The sequence below is a fragment of the Panicum virgatum genome, chromosome 9K (genome assembly GCF_016808335.1).
Source record: "Panicum virgatum strain AP13 chromosome 9K, P.virgatum_v5, whole genome shotgun sequence".
NCBI classification, from domain to species: Eukaryota; Viridiplantae; Streptophyta; class Magnoliopsida; order Poales; family Poaceae; genus Panicum; species Panicum virgatum.
In genome coordinates this window covers 24,732,403-24,754,149 of record NC_053144.1, presented here as the reverse complement: position 1 = coordinate 24,754,149, position 21,747 = coordinate 24,732,403, and the positions used below count along the sequence as shown (strand labels likewise).

The window sequence follows — 21,747 nt, the reverse complement described above, 5'->3', positions numbered from 1 at the left end:
TTTTCCTGTCGAGAAGCAAGCAATTGCCTGGATTATTGACCCAGTGCCAATCAAGGTCGCCTGTTGGTTTATACCGACAGATTTAGCTAGTTGAGCACAGCGGCGGCTGCCGCGGGCTTGGTTTGGTTTAGATGACCAGGTCTGTTTAGATGCGAAAAGTTTGCGAAAAGTGAAGCTAAAAATCACTATAGCACTTTTTGTTTGTATGTGGTAAATATTGTCCTACCATAGGCTAACTAGGTTCAAAAGATTCATCTCGCAACGTACATCCAAACTGTGCAATAAGTTGTTTTGTTTATCCACATTTAGTATTCCATGCATGCGTCATTTACTATATTTAATATTTTGATGTGATTTCGATGTGACGGAAAGTTTGAAAACTTTGGAGGAACTAAACACAGCCCAGAGTAGAAAGAGGACGGCTGATCCAGAACCATCAGTGTTTCAATGCACTGCGTACCCACCTCAACGCGCAAATAATCCTACACTAATATACCTTCACCTTTGACTTCAAATTGTCAAACAGTTGTGTTAGCTGCCACCTCAATGGGCATGTCATCCACATGCAGGATTAGTTTCACCGTTGACTCCCTCGCCCAAAGACTTCCATGCCTCTGATTCACCTCAAAACCCTGTCGGCCTGTCCTAGATTAAGCACAGCAAAATAAACCAAACAACCGTTTTTGAATCTTCCAAGAATTTTGTGCTTCGGGATAATGGTCACACAATTAAGAAAAAATATTGTAAATTCATCGTGTTAAGTCTAGTAGTTAAACAAATTAATTTGGGGGCATAGTTGCATAATAAAAATTATTTTTTTTCACAAGCATGTTCACACAAATAAGGCAAGGAAATAAACAAACTTATGCAAAAACTAGTTTCACAGTTCACGTGTTTCTTAAATGTTAATCATGATTAGAATTTTCGGGTCGCGACACCATGTCTCTGATAGGGTCTTCATGGGCTTGCTTGTGAAAAAAAAAGAATCCCTTTTCGATCCCCTAATTTGTGTTCTCGGACCTTTTGTGCAGATTAGTTCCGGATTATAGTTTTACGGCCATTCCGAGATTAAGTCGAAGTTATCAAGGTTTCGTTCCCTCTCTTCCCATTGCTTGATTGCATCTGACCTTAATCAGGTATAAAACTAGTTAACCTGCCTTGTTTGGATTGTGCTAGTTACTAGCACACACATTCTCTGGAAAAAAATCTTGCATGCATGGAGTACTAAATGAAACCTATTTGTATAACCTTTTCAGGGATGAGTATAATTTTTCGTGACGAATCTAATGACGATAATTAATCAACTATTGGCTACAGTGATGCTACAGTAATCATTTTCTAATCACGAAGTCAAATGCCTCATTAGATTTCTCTTGTGAAGTAGCACATGATTGTAGAGTTAATTTTGCAAACTACCTTCATTTAATACCAGTAATTAATGGTCAAAATTTCATAGCACAACTAGCAAAGGGAACTAAACAAGGCCAGGCGCCTGTTCCCCACCAGTGCCTATCAGCCTATGTGGCCAATTCGAGGATGACACCTAGGACCTCTGGAATCTGCCCCTGTTCAAACGACTTTTTGCTGCCTGCCTGCCTGCCCTCGCCCCTGACGAAACTTCCTGGAAACTCCTGCACTACTCCTCCTGCCCTCTATATATATGCGGTCACTTGCCAGTTAAGCAATCTGCGAGCTGCTTCACTCCACCGCATGCCCAAGCTAGCTACTGTTGCCTTCTTCACCGCGCGGCGATCAAGCACTCCATTGTCCATTCCGCCGCTTGCCGTGTGGCCAGCCATGGGTGCGAGGGGGTGTCGATCGAGCTGGGCTCTCCTCTTCTTCGATCGGCAAGTTCTTCTTCTTCCCCTGCGTCCTCGGGCGAGCTCGGCCGATCACGCGTACGTGCCACCCACATCCATGCTTCAGCTGTCATTTTCATGTGTAGCACAAAACAATAGAATTTGGATGCACCAATGAATGTGTGCATGTACCTGATATAGAATGTTTTTTTTATATGGAAACCTAGCAAATAATCTTTCTGCTGATATGTGAACCAAGAACTACTAATTGAAATACTCACTAAAATCGTAATAACTAATATCCGTTTTTTCTACAGTATTATTTACAAAAAGAAATTCTATCTTATTCGTGCATTTGTCATGCATGTAACTCACCATGCATCCACTGCTGGAACATGACACAACCCCTACTTTTTCTCTGGGCTTGGTCTGGCACCACTGAAACCTAGTCAAGCTTTGCCGGTGATCCCAATATGCCCTTTTCCTGTGTTCTTATTCTTTTTTCTTAATAAATAAATGTGACGTATTACCTGGGTGCATCTGCATGCATGTAGTATGAGCGGGTCTCAGCAAACTTACTGCTTCTCATATTTAATTTCATCATTTGCATGCTTAGCTTAGTACTTGACACTGTGTGTAGGCGTTGATCGATTTACTTTTTTCACGGTGTGGATGGAGGATGATAGGATGGAGATACAACTTTCATTGACAGGGCCTGCAAATGAGGCAAATCTGTATGAACTTTTAGTGGGAGGTACGTACATTGCGATCTTTTTTTTTTGTTGTTGTTTTTTTGAACCGGTGTTGTTGTTGTTTGTCCTGTTGTGTACTTGTTCAATTTAACTGGCATGAAAGTAATGAAGATGTTTCCATTACAGGTACATTTGACCATAACACTCATCAGGTACGACTTCATTTCAGATATGATCCTATCCGTGGGATATTTCAGAAATCATTTGAAACGTTTCTCTCTCCTTTTGCATTGCTTTAGAGGAAGAGAAAAATTGCTAGAAGTAATAAATGACATAGCCTAAGAAGCAATAATAATGGACATGACAAGCTAGCTTGACACTTTTTTAGTTTTTTTTCCTTTACCATAGATGAGGTATGAACAAGATGCACGCAATGGGGATTGTGCAGAGGCACACTATCGGAAATCAGGAGTTCGCCGTGTACTTAGATCTTCACCGTGTGCAAATCCACGGGCACACGGCGAAACGCGGCTTTGCCGTGCGCCATACAAAAAACACACGGCGAACTTCCGGCACACGGCGAAATAAGGCTTTGCCGTGTGCCGAGCCTAAGGCACACGGCTAACACGCAACTTTGCCGTGTGCCAAAGGCCGGCACACGGCAAAATTCTTACCACGTGTGGCGTCCGCCCCCAACCCTAACAGCCGGTCGACGCCGTCCAACTTTGCCGTGTGCTTGGGCTAGACACACGGTGCAGCTGCAACTTTGCTGTGTGCCAAATGCCGGCACACGGTAAAATAAAAAAATTCTTTTCTCTTTCAAACAAAAATTTTATGTCCGGAATATCCGGACAGATACCCGGAGTATCCGGATTACCGATCGGATGTCCAAACGGCAACCCGGAGTATCCGGACATATACCCGGAGTATCCGGGTCGACATATATCACATGATATTGTTTAATTGCAATTTTTTTAAAAAATTATCAAACTTATCTGAAAAATTACCAAAATTTGGCATGACATAATCTAAGTTGTCTATTGCATATACAAAAAGTTTTGAAGTGAAACCCCAATTCGTCCGTTACTTTAACTCGAAATCTGAACGGCTACTTCTCAACTCTAAGAATCTTCTCCGGAGATACTTCGATTTGTAAGGAGCGTACGTGACAACTTGTACAAAACCTTCTCAATTTTTTACCACAGCCTCCACGTATGAAATCATGATACCATGACAAAGTTTATGATTTTGAGACTTTGTTTGCTTTTTATAGAATTTTAAAATGATTTGGCCACACGTTCGTGGTCGTGTTTCATGGACAAGATATTCGAAATTTCTTTTCATTTGCTGGGTAAGGCCTCAAACTAGGTTAATTAACATGAATATCATTTTTTCACTCATTTTATTCTATTATTTGAATCACTTGCAATTTAAATTTGACTTGATTCAAAAAATTGCTTGAAATGCAATTAATTAGTTAAATATAGCGAATAAATACAAAACTGTACCAAATTTTAATATGGAGTAGCACATGTTGTATGTGAAGAATAGAAAAAGTTTTAAAGTGAGAAGAGAATTTTTATTATTATTTTGCCGAGAGCCACAAAAGACACTCGGCAAAGGCATCTCTTTGCCGTGTGCCATCCTTTGGCACACGGGAAAGATGACTGTTTGCCGTGTCCTTTAGGCGCAGCACACAACAAAACTATTGGCTGAGGAGCCGCGAGATGCAAGACTATTGGCCCACCACCGCGTCCATCCTCCCTCTTCCTTATCTCTTCGCTCGTCCCATCTCTCCGCAGCTCTCTCTCTCCCCCCTGTCATCCGGTGAGAAGGAGGCTGCAGCGTGCCGGCGGAGCTCGTGTGCGCGGCGGAGGCCGCGGAGTCCGAGCTCTTCGCGTGGCCGCAGGGCGGGGAGCGACGCCGCCGGACCGGCCGTAGTCGAGGAGGGGCCAAGCTGAGCAGGCCACGCGCCGCCTGGCCGGCCGCAGGCGGGGAGCCGCGGCGCTGGGCGGGCCGCACACGGGGAGCGATGGCGCCGGGCGGGCCGCGCGCTAGGAGCGGCGGCGCCAAGCGGGCCGCGGGCGAGGAGCGACGGAGCAAGGCCGGCACGGGTGGGGATGGGGCCGGGGATCAAGCAGCATCGGCGGCCGCAGCCGGGAAAAGGGGGGCGCCGCGCCTACGCCTCGGCGGCCGTGGTCGGGGACGGGGAACAGCCGCGGATCGGCCATGGCGGGATCCGGCGGTGGCGGCAGCAGCAGCGTGGGTGGCGGCTGAGCGATGGGTGCAGGGGCGGGGTTGGTACGCGGTCTCTGCTCCGGCCAGAGCTGAGGAGCTGGGAGGAGTTGGAGGGGTGGATGGAGGACGGCGCGCCGGTGGCGGCCATGGATGCGGCGGCGGCGTCCGAGGAGCAGGAGGTGAATTTTTTTGGCGGGTGACCAGGCTTCGCCGTGTGCCTGGGACCGTGGCACACGGCGAACTAATTATCTTCGCCATATGCCTGAGATCGTGGCACATGGCGAATTCATCCCGACGCCGTCAGGTTCCGGTCACGCCGTCTTCTTGCTTTTTTACGCCGTGTACCTCGACAAACACACGGCAAAGGTGTTTGCCATGTGCCCAAAAATTGGCACACGGCAAACTCAGCCTTTGCCGTGGCTGTAGGTGCCGTCGGCGCTTCGCCGTGGGCCACCCTCGGCGAATATTTCGCCGTGTGCCTGGGGGGCGAAGTATCGAAATCCGGTAGTGGCAGTACAGAAAATACGTACGGACTATGAGATGGAGTATTACCTCGAGCCGAGCAAGCTAGGTACAATTTGCTATAACTGACTCTCTGTTTTTTTTTCCAAACTGGGACTTTGCCCTGCTTTCATTACTGGTTGTAACGAAATTATAAAGAGTTCGAATGTATGCGCTGTTTAGTCTGTCACCACACCGGGGGAATGTTCTAACACTCCCCATTACAAACAGCACAGAGGGCTGCACAATTCTTAACTAGAAAGAAACGAATCCACACCAAATTGACACTCTGTTGTCCTTTTGTCATCTGCGTTGATAGGTTTTAATATGATCACTGATGATTTATGAATGGAACATATCGATGTATAGCAATCAAAACTGCACTACTATGAAAGCATTTGTAAAGATGAAAACATAGAAATCATTGATCAGGTTTCTGAAATTCGATAGTATGGATTTGAGAAGTTCAAAAAAAAGAAGTAGAACCGTTGTTTCAGAGTATAAATTAAAGAACCTCGCAAAAAAAGAGTACAAATTAAAGAAGAGTTGGTGCTAGTATGATTTACCAAATTTAGCGTTGCATATGGATTGTCTATGTACATTTGCATCTGCTCGGATGGATCATTCTCCATGGAATGCACAACAGGTGTATTCATTTTGCATATGATTTAGTTCATCTCTAGAATTCATTATACCTTGTGATGATCATTTATTTAATACTTACGCAAAGAATAAATGCTCCGCTAGTGCATAGAAGGCTTTGCCATTTGGCTATGGCATACGGCAGATGAGCTGAATCCCGTACTGATTGAATGTGCTTTCAGGTTGTTTCTCATCAGCCTCTTGGAGATGCGGCCGAAGAGGAACTCGCATGAGAAGCAGATCATCATGGAGGGTAAGCATATTCCTAAGTACCCATGAAATGTGTATATTTGCTTCAATACAACACTAATATAGCAAAAGTTGACAAATTTAGACTTATGTTAGGTATATAGAAATCTATTTGGTTCACGACATTTCAGCACACCAATTGAACCCATGAAGTTTTCATTTTTAATTTAGGTTAAATTAAGTGTCTCTGTTACCATCGTTAATGTCATTCTTTCATATGAATTATATGCATAGTCTTCGCTACAAGGTAATATATAATGGATGGATTGTTGGTTGGTTTCTTTTTTTTTTCAGGCTCAAACCGGCAAACTATTTGGTTCACAATTTCCTTGTAGAAGTGTTGGTGCAAAATATAGAAGAAGAATAATGACCATTGAACAGAAGACGAAATGATTGAACTTGTGATTGGTGTTTCCAAAAGAGGGTTTGGGAGATGGAGCAGGGTGAAGGATGATTATTTTTCAACATCGGTTCGTACAGCCGTTCATCTCAAGGTACAGTTACATCGATTATTGGCAGCAACATGTTTCCAACATGGAGTATATATATGCTAAGGTAATGTTTCTTCATGCTCTCAGGATAAATGGAGGAATTTGGTAGCAGCTTGCAAGGCTAATACCTCCAGAAAAGCTCACAAGGAGAAAAATACCTCCAAAAAGAAGGTGCTACAGTCAACTCAATACCAACCTCTTTAGTCTTTACAATTTTTCATGTCAAGGATATCTAGCTAGCAGTGCAGTTGGTTTAACTGTCTTACAATTCTTCCACCAACTCCAGGTCAGCGTACAGAAGGCTACGGAGTTGGTTGTGAAAAGATTTGGACACCGGATCTTAGACATGGAAGCTAAGCATCTAGCTCAGAAAAAGAAATGAACCATCGTATTAGCAAATCATGCTGTTTTGTAAATACTAATGCTCTCCAAAATTCGGATACTTGTATGGCAGCGGTACCTCTATTATCTAAATTAGAGCCCGCTACTAAAAGTGTCCGGCTCTTCAATTATCTAGAGTAAATTTTAAGACCCTTTACCACCCCTAATTAAGCGGACCGTAGTTCTTAATGTCGTTCGGTTGATAATTAAATTACCAAAACTGACTATAATTACTTGGCCTGGAGTAAATATTACTGCACGTTGCTAATGTTCTATCTTAGCTACTCTATTCGTCCCAAACTATTAGTCATTTGGCATGATAATGTTCATTAGTTTACACATGCACGTTCCAAATAAACTATGTGTCATGTGTCAATAAGGTTGACGTGGATACGCGTGGTAGTTACTACTTACTAGTTAGAATAGTCAGCTCAATCTTAGTGTCACACCACATTATTTATTTTACTGTATAGCTCTCAATCATCTCAGTCCTCATCATTTGCCCGATTATCAAAGACACTAAACAAGGACGATGCTTCACGGAATAACCTACATGACCCGGATCCAGCAACAAAGTACAGGCGTGTGCTCGCCGACTGTGCCACATGCGTCGCTTTCAACCATCAATCAGATCGATCGATCCAAGGCGACTCCCACTTCCTAACGACTTGCCTGCCGCTCACTAGTGCTAGCTAGTCAATTATATTGGTCGTTGGTCCTGCACTGCTCATATGGATCTTCTAGCAGTGATGCTCTTTCGACGCCATCATCAACAACGTAATCACTAACAACAGTCCCTTACAAGGAGTACTGGTGATTAGTGCAAAGTCAGCAGGAGGCAGCAATTCTAGAAAAGTAGAATGATTACATTATTAATTAGAAATTAACCAGTTTATGTACTAGTGTGTGAATTATTAGGAATTCATTAAACGTAAGATGATAATGAATTGCAAGAAACATGACTTTTGATAAGCCTGGAATGGTACATAGGGTGCCATGGACCTCTTTTTGTGTGGTGAATGTAAATATGGTGGTTTAGACTTATGCGCATATATATGTACGTACTTGCAATCTTATATCGAAATGTTTAACTAATTAGGGTTAATATAACTACTAGGTGTTTTTTCTTCCAACTTAATTATGTGGCATATTGTCTGAATCTGATAGCTTAGTTGATCAACCACACCTTTGATCTGTGGGGTGGGGAATAAAAACCAGTACAAGGCCACTAGGGATTCTGTGTCGCATCAAGAACTCAAGTGAGAGAGAGAGAGAGAGAGAGAGAGAGAGAGAGAGAGAGAGAGCAAAGTAGATGATGAGTTCCACTTCCACAATGGCACGGGAAAGGTTGTTTTAATTGCCACCTTGATGTGTGAAAATGGTGATCTGCATACCACCGATTGTGATTAATTATCGGTTAATGCAAACCAGTAAGACCTTCAAGAAAGGAGATGAACTGCTTGTATATGGGCAAATAAGTACATGATTCTTCCTGTACGGTTTATTAATTTGACAGTTTTTCACCTGTTATTCCAAACAGGCTGCACAATTACAGATTTGTTGGCTTTATTATTCAACTTGAACAAGTCACACAGATTTGTTACCAGTCTAATGAAAATCTACTTGATAGATGAGTCTTTTCCCAGAATGAGCGAATATAATAGCCATACATCCTAGCTAGTCTCCGACGATGCCGCTGATCAATCGGGCGATGGCTCCCATGGTTGGCCGGGATCTGGGCCTGTAATAATGCACACACTGCAGAGCGATACTCCCGAGCTGCAGGGCAGAACAAGCTAAGGTTAGTTCATCATAAACTGCTAGTTAGGATCTGGCGCTAACACACATATTGTGAGGGAAGAGAGTGGAGACCTCGAGAGCTCCAGCAGCTGGTTACTGCGTGCCAAGCTTCGGGTCGATCCATTGCTCAACTCCTCCTTTTCTCAGCAATGGAGTTGCCTGTCATTGCAAGTATGATAAGCTGGAACTAGCATACAACTTTTGAGTGCCAACAAACCAAGAACACAACTATTTACACAAGAGAGATCAAAGAGCAGGGTTTTGCATTGCTTACCCAATCCACCAGTCCATGCGGATCCATGGTTGCATCCCACGACGCCCTCCCCGTCAGGATCTCGAGCAGTACTACTCCGAAGCTGTAGACGTCACACTTGAGAGGAATCCTCCGGCCAGTCATCAGATACTCCGGCGGCAGGTAAGCGGAGGCCGTCCCGAAATTGATCACGCACCCCGTGTCATCCCGCGGCAGCTGGTCGAGCACGTCGTAGTCGGCGATCTTGGCCCGGAGGCCCTCGAACAGCAGCACGTTGGTCGACCTGACGCCCCCGTGCGACACCGCCGCCGCCTCGTGCAGGTACTGGAGCCCCCCGCCGCGTCCAGCGCGATCCGCGCGCGCTGCGCCCAGCTCAGCGGCAGCGCCGCCGCCCGGAATTCTTGGGCGCCGCCGTTACCCCTCGGCCCTGTGCGCCGATCGGTGAGGGGAGGGGACGAGAAGGAGATCGATGAGAGAGTGATGGATCAATAAGTAGCTAGGGGCCGGATAGATGCTGCCATGTTGATGTTGTGCGCGCGGGCGCGGCGTACCGTGCAGGACGTCGTGGAGCGTGCCCATGGTGGCGAACTCGAAGACAAGAACGCGGAGGTCGGGGGCGACGGCGTACCCGAGCAGGCGGCCGAGGTTGTCGTGCCGGAGCGTCGAGAGCACCGACACCTGCTGCCTCAGGAACGCGTCGTCGGAGGCGCTCCAGGTGCTGCTGGAGCCGAAGGGCGGCGTCTCGAGCCACTTGGCGGCGGCGACCGCGCCGCTCGGCAGCGTGGCCATGTACACGGCGGCGTTGCGCCCCCGGCCGACGAGCCTCGCGGCCGAGAAGGACCGGGTGGCCTTGTTCAGATCGCGAGCCGTCATCAGCTCCGGCACGGTGAGGACCAGCTCCGTGGTGTTCACTGATGGCGAGGACAACAATCAAGCACCAGCAGCACCCCGTGCCGTCAAGAGAGAAGCAAAGCGAGGCGCGAGAAGAAGCAGGCAAAAAAGGAGCAGCGAGCCAAGGAGAAACAGGCAGAGCCATACCTGCAAACACAGGCGTGTTGGAGGTGGACGACGAGTCGGCCGCCTTCGTCCGGCGGAAGAACGACAAGACGCTCCACCCACCCATCGCCCGGCCGGCAGCTGATTACGGAGACGAAGCTGATGATGAACCAGATCAACCAGAGGGGAGGCGGGCGGGAGATCAACCCTATGTAATGCGATGCGATGCGACAAGCTTAGCTGAGTCTAATGGCACATCCGCACACGCGATCGTGATCGATCCGACGAATAGATTCTTCAATTGATTGCTGCGGCAGGATGAGAAGCTAGCTTCACGGAAACGCCCCCCGCTTTCCCGTCTGGGGAAGAACGTCGCGGCCATGGCTGCTGCGCGCTGGACCCAGCCTCCCCAAACGAGTACGGGCCGGGGGTTGGTTACTCATAATTAATGCAATAGGTGATGAGTAGTTTAGTTGAAGATTAAGGGGTTAATTTAGATAATTTTTTCAGAATTCCAGATGCGAGTAATTTAGATAAAAATATATAGGGGTTACTTAGACTATCTTCATAGTGGTAAACGTGGCTATTTTTTTTAAAAAAAAACAAAAATAAGTAGAGTATAGTAAGATAGGATAGTAGTTGTATGTGATACTTTCCGGAACTTTTTTACAATGTGAGAAAAATGTTATTCGTCACTGACTGCAACTAGGGATGCAAGTTATATTTATTTTGGATCATTGAGTTAGACTCAAAACTTTGATAAAATGAACTAGGATGGTATTGTGCGTAATTAATTTAGGAGGAGAAATAAATTAAGATGGCATGCCATAATAATTATTTAGTTGACCCATAAAACATCGTTAGGTACCCACTTGCATCCCTAACTGCAACTAAACAGTGGTCCTTTTCTAACTGAAAGTGCAATAATGTTGTCTACTGATGGAGACATCGGATTAGCGGCTAGATAATGTTCATATATACCCTGGACCACACCTTTGACTCGTTGGTAGAAAAAATACTAGTGGCCTTGTTTGGCATGCTAGGTAGCGCTAGGAATAGTAACATTTGACTGTTAATTACGGTGTCAAATAAAATCAGTTTACAAAATCAATTTCAGAACCCCAGTATATATAGTTGCTGACCAGTTGCGTCGTCGTCAACGAGTCGCATCAAGAACTCAGGAGTGTGATGCTGGCATATGCTGCTGCTAATCTGTTGCGCTGTGGCATGATGATAGCGATGGCTTTGACAACTTGAAGTCACAAGTAAAGAAAAGAAACATAGATAGGTTCAGCAGTACAGAAAGTGAGATAAAACCCCCGAAGCACAATTTTTATCCAAATTTTACAGTTGATATAACATAAAAATATACTTCCTCCGTTTAAAATTATAGATTGTTTAATTTTTTAACCCTAAGTTTGACCATTTGTCTTATTAAAAATTTTTATACAAAATATCACTTTTTTTTGTTGTGGCTTGCTTTATCAATACAGGTTTTTCAAGAATAACTTAAATTTGACTATGTTTAGATAATTTTTTTTGAATTAGACGAGTGGTCAAATTTGGAGTTCAAAAAGTCAAACGGCCTATAATTTGAAATGAAGTGAATATATGTTATGTCTCAATGTAATCTAAGATGGGTCGATGGCACAATTTTACAGTTGATATAACTTAATCCAAGCCTCCTCCACTGTCAGCGCCCAGCAACCAGCAAGGAGAAACGGCACCTGTCAGCACGGGAAGAGTCGATGCAGAGGCGACGCCCGTCAAGTGTCGTTTTGGATTGGCGATGCAAGGGAAGCACGTGAAGGATCAAGGAGGTGTACGTCGACTGAGGCGGTCAGGGTGGACACGCCGGCATGGGTCCTGACATCTTGTACTACGTTCTTGTGTGGGCACGCTGTGCCGTCACTGTCGCGCACAGCAGCTAGCTTGCTCCTCCCTTGTGTGGTGTGGGCACGCATCTGAAACTCTGAACATCTTCGGTCCTACCGATGATCCAGCATGCGGCAAAGCCCCTGAACAACAGTCAAACCGCCAAAGTCGCTGAGCGTTGTTGCGCCCCCCTTTGATTTCTTCTCAAGTTGAGCTCTTGGTGTTGCCAGGCCTGGCCAGAGATCAATCCCCCATGCTAGCTGACCCTCTCCTTGGTCAGTGCACATGCGAGCGCGCACCAGGGAAGACTCCGATCAAGCGGCCGCTTTCACTAACGGGAGGCAGCATGGCACATGAGAGCGGTTGCCATGGAGCTTCGTGCGCTCTCACAGAGGCAGTTAGTTTTAGAATTTCTGATTTTTTTTTGTTTTATTCGGCTGAAATTTGTAAAACGCATAACAAATAAAGGAAAATATTAAAAATACAAAATATTTTTTGTTGGATTGGTTAGATCTAGATCTACGGAAGAAATGTTCATGCTTGTTTGATGTCCTTTTTAACCCTACTTTATTTTAATTTGTGATTAAGATTGTTTAATTAGTTTATGCAGATTTGCCAGTCCAAAAGTCACGAAATTTATGCAGTAGCTTAATTTATTCATGTGTAGTTCAGTGCACAAATTTCATATCCAGAAGTTATGTCTAGGCTTGGAGATCTTTATTTGTTCAGTTTGTCTTGCTAATAAGGTTAAAAGAAATCATTTCTATTGATTATAATTGTTGGTAAATATTTGTTATTATCTGTAGCTAATCGTGTTGAACTTGATGCTTGGATCATGATCCGTTATACCACCCCTATCTCCGATCCACCAGCTAGCAGGTTCGTCCCCTCCGTCTAGATTCTAGGGATCGGATCGGTGTTGAGGATGTGTACAAGGCTGATCACTACTACAATAGTAATCTTTTGCGAGGCGGGCAAATTTGATTTTCCGAGGCGGGCAATAGAAACGCCTCGGAACGAAAGTCACAGTAAATGGAGTATTTTTCGAGACAGTTTGGTATCCACCTCGGTTAATCAAATAAAAAAGAGCCTCAGCCCATCGAGCCCTCATGGGCCCGCCAAGCCCATCGCCACTGCTGCCGCTGCAGGCCGCCACCGCGGGCTTAGCCCCCACTGCCGCTGCACTTCGACCTCGCCGCCGCTGCACCTCGCCGCCCAGAGCCTCTCTCGAGTACTTGCCTCCAAGCAAGGAGGGAAGGAAGGCCTATGACAACCTCTTCAACGGCACTGTTGGCAACATCAAGGCTTTAGATGCGCTCTTCAATGACACCAGAAGAGGGTAATTTAGGCAGCAGCGAAGAGGCAAAGCACCCTCTTAGGTTGCTCTGCTCCACATGGTTAGGTTGTATATCTTGTGTAATATCAAATTCCGAATCTGTTATATTCTAGGATGGTCCAGCAGTTTCAGCTTTTCATGTTGACCTCCTAGGGCGCTTTCAAAAAACACGTCGTTTATATGGTTACTTTCTTCTATCTTAATTACAAAGATGTGCAAATCTTTTGCGTATTCAAAAAAAAAGTAGTGGATGGTGCCGAGCCCGTCCACATTCTTAGTGCGCATTTCTCGTGGATGGAATATCAACAATATCCTCAGCTTTGACGGTAATAAAGACATTGGAGTAGTCGTAACGATGGGATCAATGAAATGAACGCCGGCGAAAGGGACAGTGGAGACAGCTAATCTGTTCACGGTTCATATTTTCATCACCTCTGGATCAAAGACTTGGACCTGATCTCTGCGTGGCTTGTGCTTCCCACACGCCACACTAGTGGCCAACGCGCACTATCCGCGATATATACCAACCTTTTCGATCCATGCTTTCAGTTTCTTCACCTGTCACTAAAGCGTTGTCACCTTTGTGAAGTTCTCGCGTGGCGATGCCAACCACAACTGGACACGTAGGTGGCGCAGGATCTGCCCGTTTTGCGGTCCCCCTCTTAACCGCAAGTCTTGAGTTCAGACCAGTCGCGCGCCCAACTCCAACGTACGGAAGAGCACTGCAGAGTGCACGGACGAGGAAGCATCCAGGAAAATTCCCTGGACCTGGTCACCGACCTGCGCCTTTTCTTTTGCTTTATATATAGGATTAGGATCCAGCGCGTTGCCGTGTGCTGTGAGCTCCGTGTTTGTTCCTTACATCTGCAAGCTCTTCTTCTTCCCCTCCGCTCTCGTTCGAGCTCGGCCAGTCTCGCTCTCGCGGCCTCGCGCCGGCTGTATAGCTGTAGGCTGTTGCTGCGTCCACCTAGCTCACCGGCCGGAAGAAGGCGAGCTTCAGTTATCCGGCGCTCCGGCAGGGCCTGCCTGTTGCTACCACCTGGGATTCTTCCTCCTCCGCGCGGCTCGCCTTTGCAGAGTCGTCTTACAAGGGGTACGCGCTTCTTCTCTGATCATAAATGCGTGCTTCACTTAGCATTATCATGATTTATGCGAGAAACATACAAATAATTAAGCAGGCTGGGTATCACCGTGCCATCATTAAAGAGCATCATGTACAAATACATTGCAGGCTGTGTATCTGTATGTTTTTATACCGGCTAGTCTACTAGTCTAGGCTGTACAAATACTTGCATGAACTTTTTTCTATGATAGATGATGGAAGATGAAATGGACTTGGAGCAGCTATGGACAGGGCCCAGGAACGAGAAACATCTGCACGGATGTTTAGGGGGTACTATTTGTTTAATCGATGTTTTATTCTTTTGTCTATATATACTTCTTGAATTCAGCTGTGCGTTGAGGAATTTATCAGATTTATCTTGCAGTTGCAGGTGCATTATTTGGCCGTTACAGTTGCCACGTACGACTACTAGACTTTTAGTCCAAGTACATGCATGTTGCAAGCTAGCACGTACTGCTAACCAATTCGATTTCTTTACTATAGATGGAAAATCAATTTCATTCTCTGAATGTGATGATAGATGGTGAAGCAACGACAGATGACGAAACAATCATTGATGACTTTGACATCAAAGATTACATCGACCCAAGCATGCTAGGTTTTATTTCTCTGCTACATAGCAACCTATGTTTTATAATTTTTTTAATTATTTGCTATATGCGTAGTTTCGACCATTGTCTTTGTACATCTCATATGAAATAAAGCAATACATTTATTGTCCAACAAAAACTTTTAGAAAAGATAGATAAAACATATACATTTATTGTTTATCCAAATAGGATACATTGTAACTAATCCATGGATAAACCTTGTTAGATACATTATTGTAGTTGCTAATACACATATATATCGTCTATGTGACTTGCAGGTTGTTTCTTTCCAAGTGCCGGTTTGGGGCACGGAAGAAGAGGACCTCGCAGGAAAAGCATATCTGCCAGGGTAAGCACACACATTCTCTAAGCTGGCCTGCATTTATATGGTAAAAGATAGCACGCCAAAGAATTTGTTTGTTTAGCAGTTCCATAGTGAGACCCTGAAGATTTTAGTTTAGGTCAAACTTATTAGTGTGTCTCTGCTGGTTATGTAGACTATTTTGGATCATTGTTCTGTAGCACTCTTTACACCCATAATGCATAATGGACATGAATTTTAGGTTTGTTTAATTTTCAGGTAAAGTCGGAGAGTTATTTGGCTCACAATATCCTTGCACAAGTGGAGGCGGGAAAGGTAGAAGTAGGAAAAACAACGACCATTGGACAGAGGGCGAAATGATTGATCTGGTGAATGGTGTCTCCAGAAAAGGGATCGGAAGGTGGAGTAAAATCAAGGGGGGTTACTTCTCCACATCGATTCGGACAGCTGTGCATCTCAAGGTTTGTGGGTCAATTATATATGTTCTATGCCATGAGAATGAGATGATTAGATATGGTTTTAGATAATGTTGCTTCGTTGATGCTCTCAGGACAAATGGAGGAACCAGGTGAGAGCTTGCAAGGCCAAAAGTAGCTCCAAAAAGAAGGTGCTACGCATGCACTTGCATACTATCCCGTACAATTTTGCAACTCTTGATATTGTTAATTACTCTCGTGATGACTTAACCCTCTTACAGTTGTTCCATCCACTACTCCAGGTGAACGTACAGAAGGCTACAGAGGTGATCGTACAAAGATTCAGACACCGGATCTTAGCCTTAGAAGCCAGGCATCTCGGCGAGAAAAAGAAATGAATCCGGATCAATTAACAAGCATGCTGTTTGTAAATATTAATTAGCATGTTCTAGGATTTTCTGAACAGTAATCGTATGTCGTCAGCCAAATACTACTGCTGATATATATACTAGCTAGCTACATGTTTGAGGTGAAATTACCAAACCTGAGTGCGTATTACTGAGTAACTGCGTGCATCATGCAGCAAGCTGGAACGAATTGAATTAATAATTAAGCTTCTGCATCTGCACATATATAGTAGACCGATGCTCTCTCAAACTGAAACGACTCCACTGATCTTTGCGATGTAACAATGCTACACCAAGGACCAACCATCCTTACAACGGAAAAAGAAACAAGAAATTAAGCGTGTTCTCTTGAAGGCCGGATTGACGCAGGCCGGCGCTGGCCAGGCCTGATCAAGGGCCCTATAGCCCCTCTCTAGCTAGCTAGAGGTGGTGCTACTTTCTACGTGTCTCGGTCGCTTGAAATAGATGAGCGCCCCACCACACCTGCTTTTTTTCTTTTCCGGGATCGTTGTGCGAGATCAATGCCGATCTCTGACTACGGACGAAAATCTCATTCTCGTATGCATCTACCGGCCAGTAGTAGATCACGTTATGGTATGAGTATGATTATATTGATGACTCGAGCTAGTTACCGCAGGACGAAGCTTCGCGGAAAGCCACCACTTTCCCGTTTGGGCAGCAACAGCGAGTGCAGCGTCAGAGTCTCCGGGCGTGGGTCAGGTCAGGCGTCGTGTCAGTCTCGTCGGACGGGACGAGAGCCATCTATCGCTGGTCATCGCCAGGGGTGTTTAGTTTGTGAAAATTTTTGGATCAAAAGTCACATCGATTGTTTGACAAAATGTCGGGAGAGTTTTTCGGGCACTAATTAAAAAACTAATTTCAAAGCTCACTTGGAAACCACGAGACGAATCTTTTGAGGCCTTTGACCGCGTCATTAGCACATGTGGGTTACTGTAGCATTTATGGCTAATCATGCACTAATTAGGCTTAAAAGATTCGTCTCGTCATGTACATCGAAACTGTGTAATTAGTTTTGTTATTTAATTACATTTAATGCTTCATACATGTATTTAAAGGGGAGGTGAAAAATTTTGGGTGAAAATTTTTGGGGAGGTGACCACGCGACGCGGGCAGTGCGCATCCAGAGAGCCTATCGTCAATTCTCAGCTAGCAGCTCGGGCACTGTGCATTATTTGACGGAAAAAAAATCTCTCGATAAAGTGTTATCGGGATGTCCCAATACCACTTTCATATAGATTGTTGAAAGAGGTGCTTTTGAGCGTCTGCAGCAAACAGATCATCGTCCAACACCAAAGCATCTTCTTCTCCATCTCCGATGCAATAATAGTTACTTTTGCATTTTTGATGGTCACCCCGCATCAGACTACTAAAATCTAATTTCCAATACCTCCACAACCACGTGAGTCCCACATGGCAGAGACTTTACTACTCATTTTTCTTTTTCTCCTGCTCTCATTTTATCCTCTTCCTCCCGACTCCCTTCTCATCTGCCGCCGGCTGCCCTCCCTTCTCACGTAATCCCGGGCTCCCCCGCGTTGTAGTTATGGCCCGCCTGATGCGGAAGCATGGGCCACACCCCAACCACAGTGTGACGCGATCACATATATTACCATCCGCCCCTCCCCACGGCAAAATTTATAAATTAGATTTCCACAATCATATATATATAAACTTTTATGTAAAATATCGTTATACAAAGATAAAGTTATATAGCCAAAATTTTAATTAAATTAACGAATTTTAGCAAAACCAAAATATTCTGAACAGTGAAAAATATTGAGGACAAAAAATTTGAAATTTAAACTCGGGAACAAATTTTGAACAAACAAAAATTTGGGAACAAAAAAGTTGCGAGCACAAAATTTAAGGGAAAATTCGACAAACAAAAATTAAAACATGCCAAAGAAATGACACACGCCGGTGCTCCTCGCCGGAATCAGGCTCCTCGCGCCGCTCGGGCCCGACCATGCAGTCGCCCTGCTCCTGCGGTGGTCTCGGCCACCAGTACCTCGATGAATGGAAATGAAGAAGACCGGGAGCAGTCGAGGGGAGGCTCAAGTCGCGACAAAAAAAGGCAAATCTTTGAGTTGAGCTACGTGTTTGGATCCACGGACTAAATTTTAGTCTCTGTCACATAGAAGAGAATCTTGCTATTTAAAAGTATTAAATAAAATTATTACAAAACTAATTGCAGAACCTCAGAGCTAAACAATGGTTATTGTATCATCATTATTGTAAATTATGGCTTAATTAGGCTCATTAGATTCACCTCGCGAATTAGCACTCATCTGTGCAAAAAAAATTGTAAACAAATTTTATTTAATACTTTTAAATAGAAATATTCTCTTTGATGTGATAGAGACTAAACTTTAGTCCATGAAAACCAAACAACCTAAAATAACTGCTCGTTAATTAAGCTGCTGCAGGCCTGGAGACAATTGAATAAGCTGCTGCACACATACTCGCTCCATCCTTAAATAACTGTTGTCATTGGCATGTGTGCCACAAGTTTGACTCCATTTGTATAAAATACGTGCTACACTTATATCTCCAAATAAATTTATTAAAAAACTACATTTATACCATCCTTACAACCGAGCAAGTAACAAAGAAAGCGTGGTGTTGCGAAGTGCCATGATGAGACCGTGAAGGCCGGATTGACGCAGGCTGGCACTGGCCGTGTCAAGACTCGAGCATCCCTCTCGAAGATGCAGGGCAAGCGAGTGAAGGAGAAGAGGTAGGGAGGATCTGGAGCTGGCTAGGCAGCCGTGCTATATATGTGATGTGATCATATTTGCTCGATCTCCTGATTAGGGATATAAACTGATCGAATACGAATAGATATTACTAATATTATATTTGTTTTTATATTTTTTATTTGAATATGGAGTCGGATACAGATAATATTAATTTTTGTCAGATAAGATTATAATGGATATCGACATCATAAAAATACAACTTTTAGTATTTGGATATGGATCAGTTACAAATATTGAATATCCAAAATCGGATACGGACGAATAAAAACCCTTTCAGACCGGATTGAATTCGAATACAATCAAGAAATATCCGTACCATTTACATCGCTACTGCTGATCGATGAGCACATGCTCTATTTAATCACAAAGATTAATTAACATAGGTCACATGAAAGCATCATACTCATAAAACATTAGCTAAGATTTATTTTTTTGGGCAGACTATGATTTAAAAATTTTAGAAGAAATATTGTTACTAATATGTGCTAAAATTTACTACTCAACTTTAGACTATTCAAACAGGCTTTTATTCTGACGATGCCATCAGCGAGTACAAAATGTCACCATCGTGCTTTGTGTTCTTGATGTGACGCGACCAAATCCAACTGACCAGTCCAAAGCATGCCGGCCACTTGCGTACTGAATCCGTGCATGTCGCAATCAGCAAAATTCTACTTTACGCACTTGATTGGAATAAGACCACACCATCTGATTTGTCGCTCTCGATCTCACGGTCATGTCGTCTGTTGTGAGGCAAATTAATATAATCAACCTACATGACACTAGAGAATCCTTTTCTCCTTTTCAGTGAAGATTTTCTTTTGACTGAAGACTAAATTCTCTGATGGAACCTTCCATTTAGTAAATAAAACAGTAAAAGCTGGAACTTCAGCATCTAAATTAAATTCCAATGTGTACAATATTATGGCAAATAAAAAGGCTCAGTGTTTTGTTCGACCACATCTATCCTAACAATCATATATGACCAGATATACGTACACAGCTGAATCTGACATGGACCCACACACTACTTAATTATTGAGACACAGCTATGACGACCCGTGCTACACGCATGCCTTGTATGTCGCCCTGACGATTGAAACAACCACACTATTTGCAGCGTATAGCTAGCCCAGCTAATGGATTGGAACCCGCACCATACCCAACCCACCCAAAATTAATATATTTAGATACCTAACCCCACCCAACCCAATTAGTTAATTTCTCAACTCTAACCAACCCGTCTCATTATAAACGGGTAACCTATAAAAACCCATGGGTTCTACTATGCAGAGGAATTTAGTGGTTCTACACTTAATGTGGGGACCACATATATGTCTAGCCATATTGACTCATCTCTAAAAATTTTAGTCAATTTCGATAAAATTTTATAGTGTGAACGCGAGATTTTAATTCTAGGGTCCGACTCTTGATGTCGAGCCCACGTGTAGTTCTAGCCACGCTGCTTTGCACAGAGTAGCTGCCAGTCGTACTGAGTCATCTCCAATAAATTTCAGTCAATTTCGATAAAATTTTATAGTGTGAACGCGAGGTTTTAATTCCAAGGTCCGGCTCTTTATGTGGGGCCCACAGATAGTTCTAGCCACACTGCTTTGCACAAAATAGCTGCCAGTCGTACTGAGTCATCTCCAACAAAATTCAATCAATTTCGATAAAATTTTCTGATATAAACACGTGGTTTTAATTTCAGAGTCTAGCTCTCACGTAGGACCCACATTTATATATAGTTATACTATTTTGTAAAAAGTATCCATTTCAACCCACCCCAACCCGCCTCAACCCGCATTTATATAGAACCCGCCCCAACCCACCCCATTAACTAATACAACCTATTTTAATTCATCCAAACACACTCCATTTCAAAACCCACCCCATAAAACTCATTTCAACCCAACCCATTAGCACGCCTATGTATAGCTGCTATAAATGCTGATCTTTATTTGCAGGCGCCTTTGTTCCATTCACACCCGCCACAACGCACTATACAAACGTAGCCTGCCTTCATTGGCATTGTAGTTATTAGCTCGCTGGTCACCATTTCGACTGGCCTTTTTGCTTAACGAGTACTCTCTCCGTTACAAATTATAGGTCGTTTGATTTTTTTGACATTATATTTGACCACTCGTCTTATTCAAAAAATTTATGAAAATATAGTCAAATTTAACTCATTCTTGAAGAACTTGTATTGATGAAGTAAGCCACAACAAAAGAATTGATATTTTGCACAAATTTTTGAATAAGACGAATGGTCAAATTTGAGGTGAAAAAAGTCAAACGACCTATAATTTGAAACGGAGGGAGTACAATGGATGATAAGAGGAATATTTTTTTCTTGTCCTATAAATGAAACTTCTTGATCAAGAGATTTGACACATAAACATATCATTATCATCAGTACCACATAATTGACATATCCAAAACCATCAGTAGTATAGTACATGCGCACTGGTACTAATGATTTTGTTATGTTTCTGTCATGTCACTTGGCTGCAAAGTCTTACAAGAAAGAAAGATACCTTGTCAAGTGATGTCAAGTCTCTTGGTTGCATCACTACAAGAGATTAACAAATCGGCGACGAACTCTACGGATCATAAATCATGGTATTGGCGCCACAAACTGTGAATTTTTACTATCAATATCAAGGGACAAATATTGTTCATCACTAATCAAGCGCTGGTAAATCACTGTTAGTGACATTCCTTATCCTGTAAAGCATTGCAATTAATCAAGAGAGACTAGACTTCTTGACATAAATCTGTCAAACTCAGCAGTTCAGCACCTGTGCACTGGTACACAATACAGATGGATGCAGTCAACACATATCTGTCAAAGTT

The 21,747-nt window shown here is 43.7% G+C and overlaps 1 protein-coding gene and 1 long non-coding RNA gene across 2 annotated transcripts; one reads left to right on the top strand and one right to left on the bottom strand.

Annotated features, from left to right (window-relative positions):
* The first annotated feature begins 1,722 nt into the window (after positions 1-1,722).
* Positions 1,723-7,145, top strand: LOC120650919. Its single transcript, XR_005665859.1, has 7 exons — positions 1,723-1,898; positions 2,440-2,553; positions 2,678-2,703; positions 6,055-6,125; positions 6,416-6,615; positions 6,700-6,783; positions 6,899-7,145. It is a non-coding gene; the product is annotated as an uncharacterized LOC120650919 (long non-coding RNA).
* Positions 7,146-8,886: 1,741 nt separating this feature from the next.
* On the bottom strand, positions 8,887-10,169 carry LOC120647862 (PTI1-like tyrosine-protein kinase 1). The gene is made up of 4 exons (XM_039924683.1): positions 10,085-10,169; positions 9,598-9,957; positions 9,068-9,408; positions 8,887-8,952 (listed from the first exon to the last, which is right to left on the bottom strand). Exons 1-4 carry the CDS (start codon positions 10,167-10,169, stop codon positions 8,887-8,889), a joined length of 852 nt encoding a protein of 283 aa, XP_039780617.1.
* Positions 10,170-21,747: the final 11,578 nt, after the last annotated feature.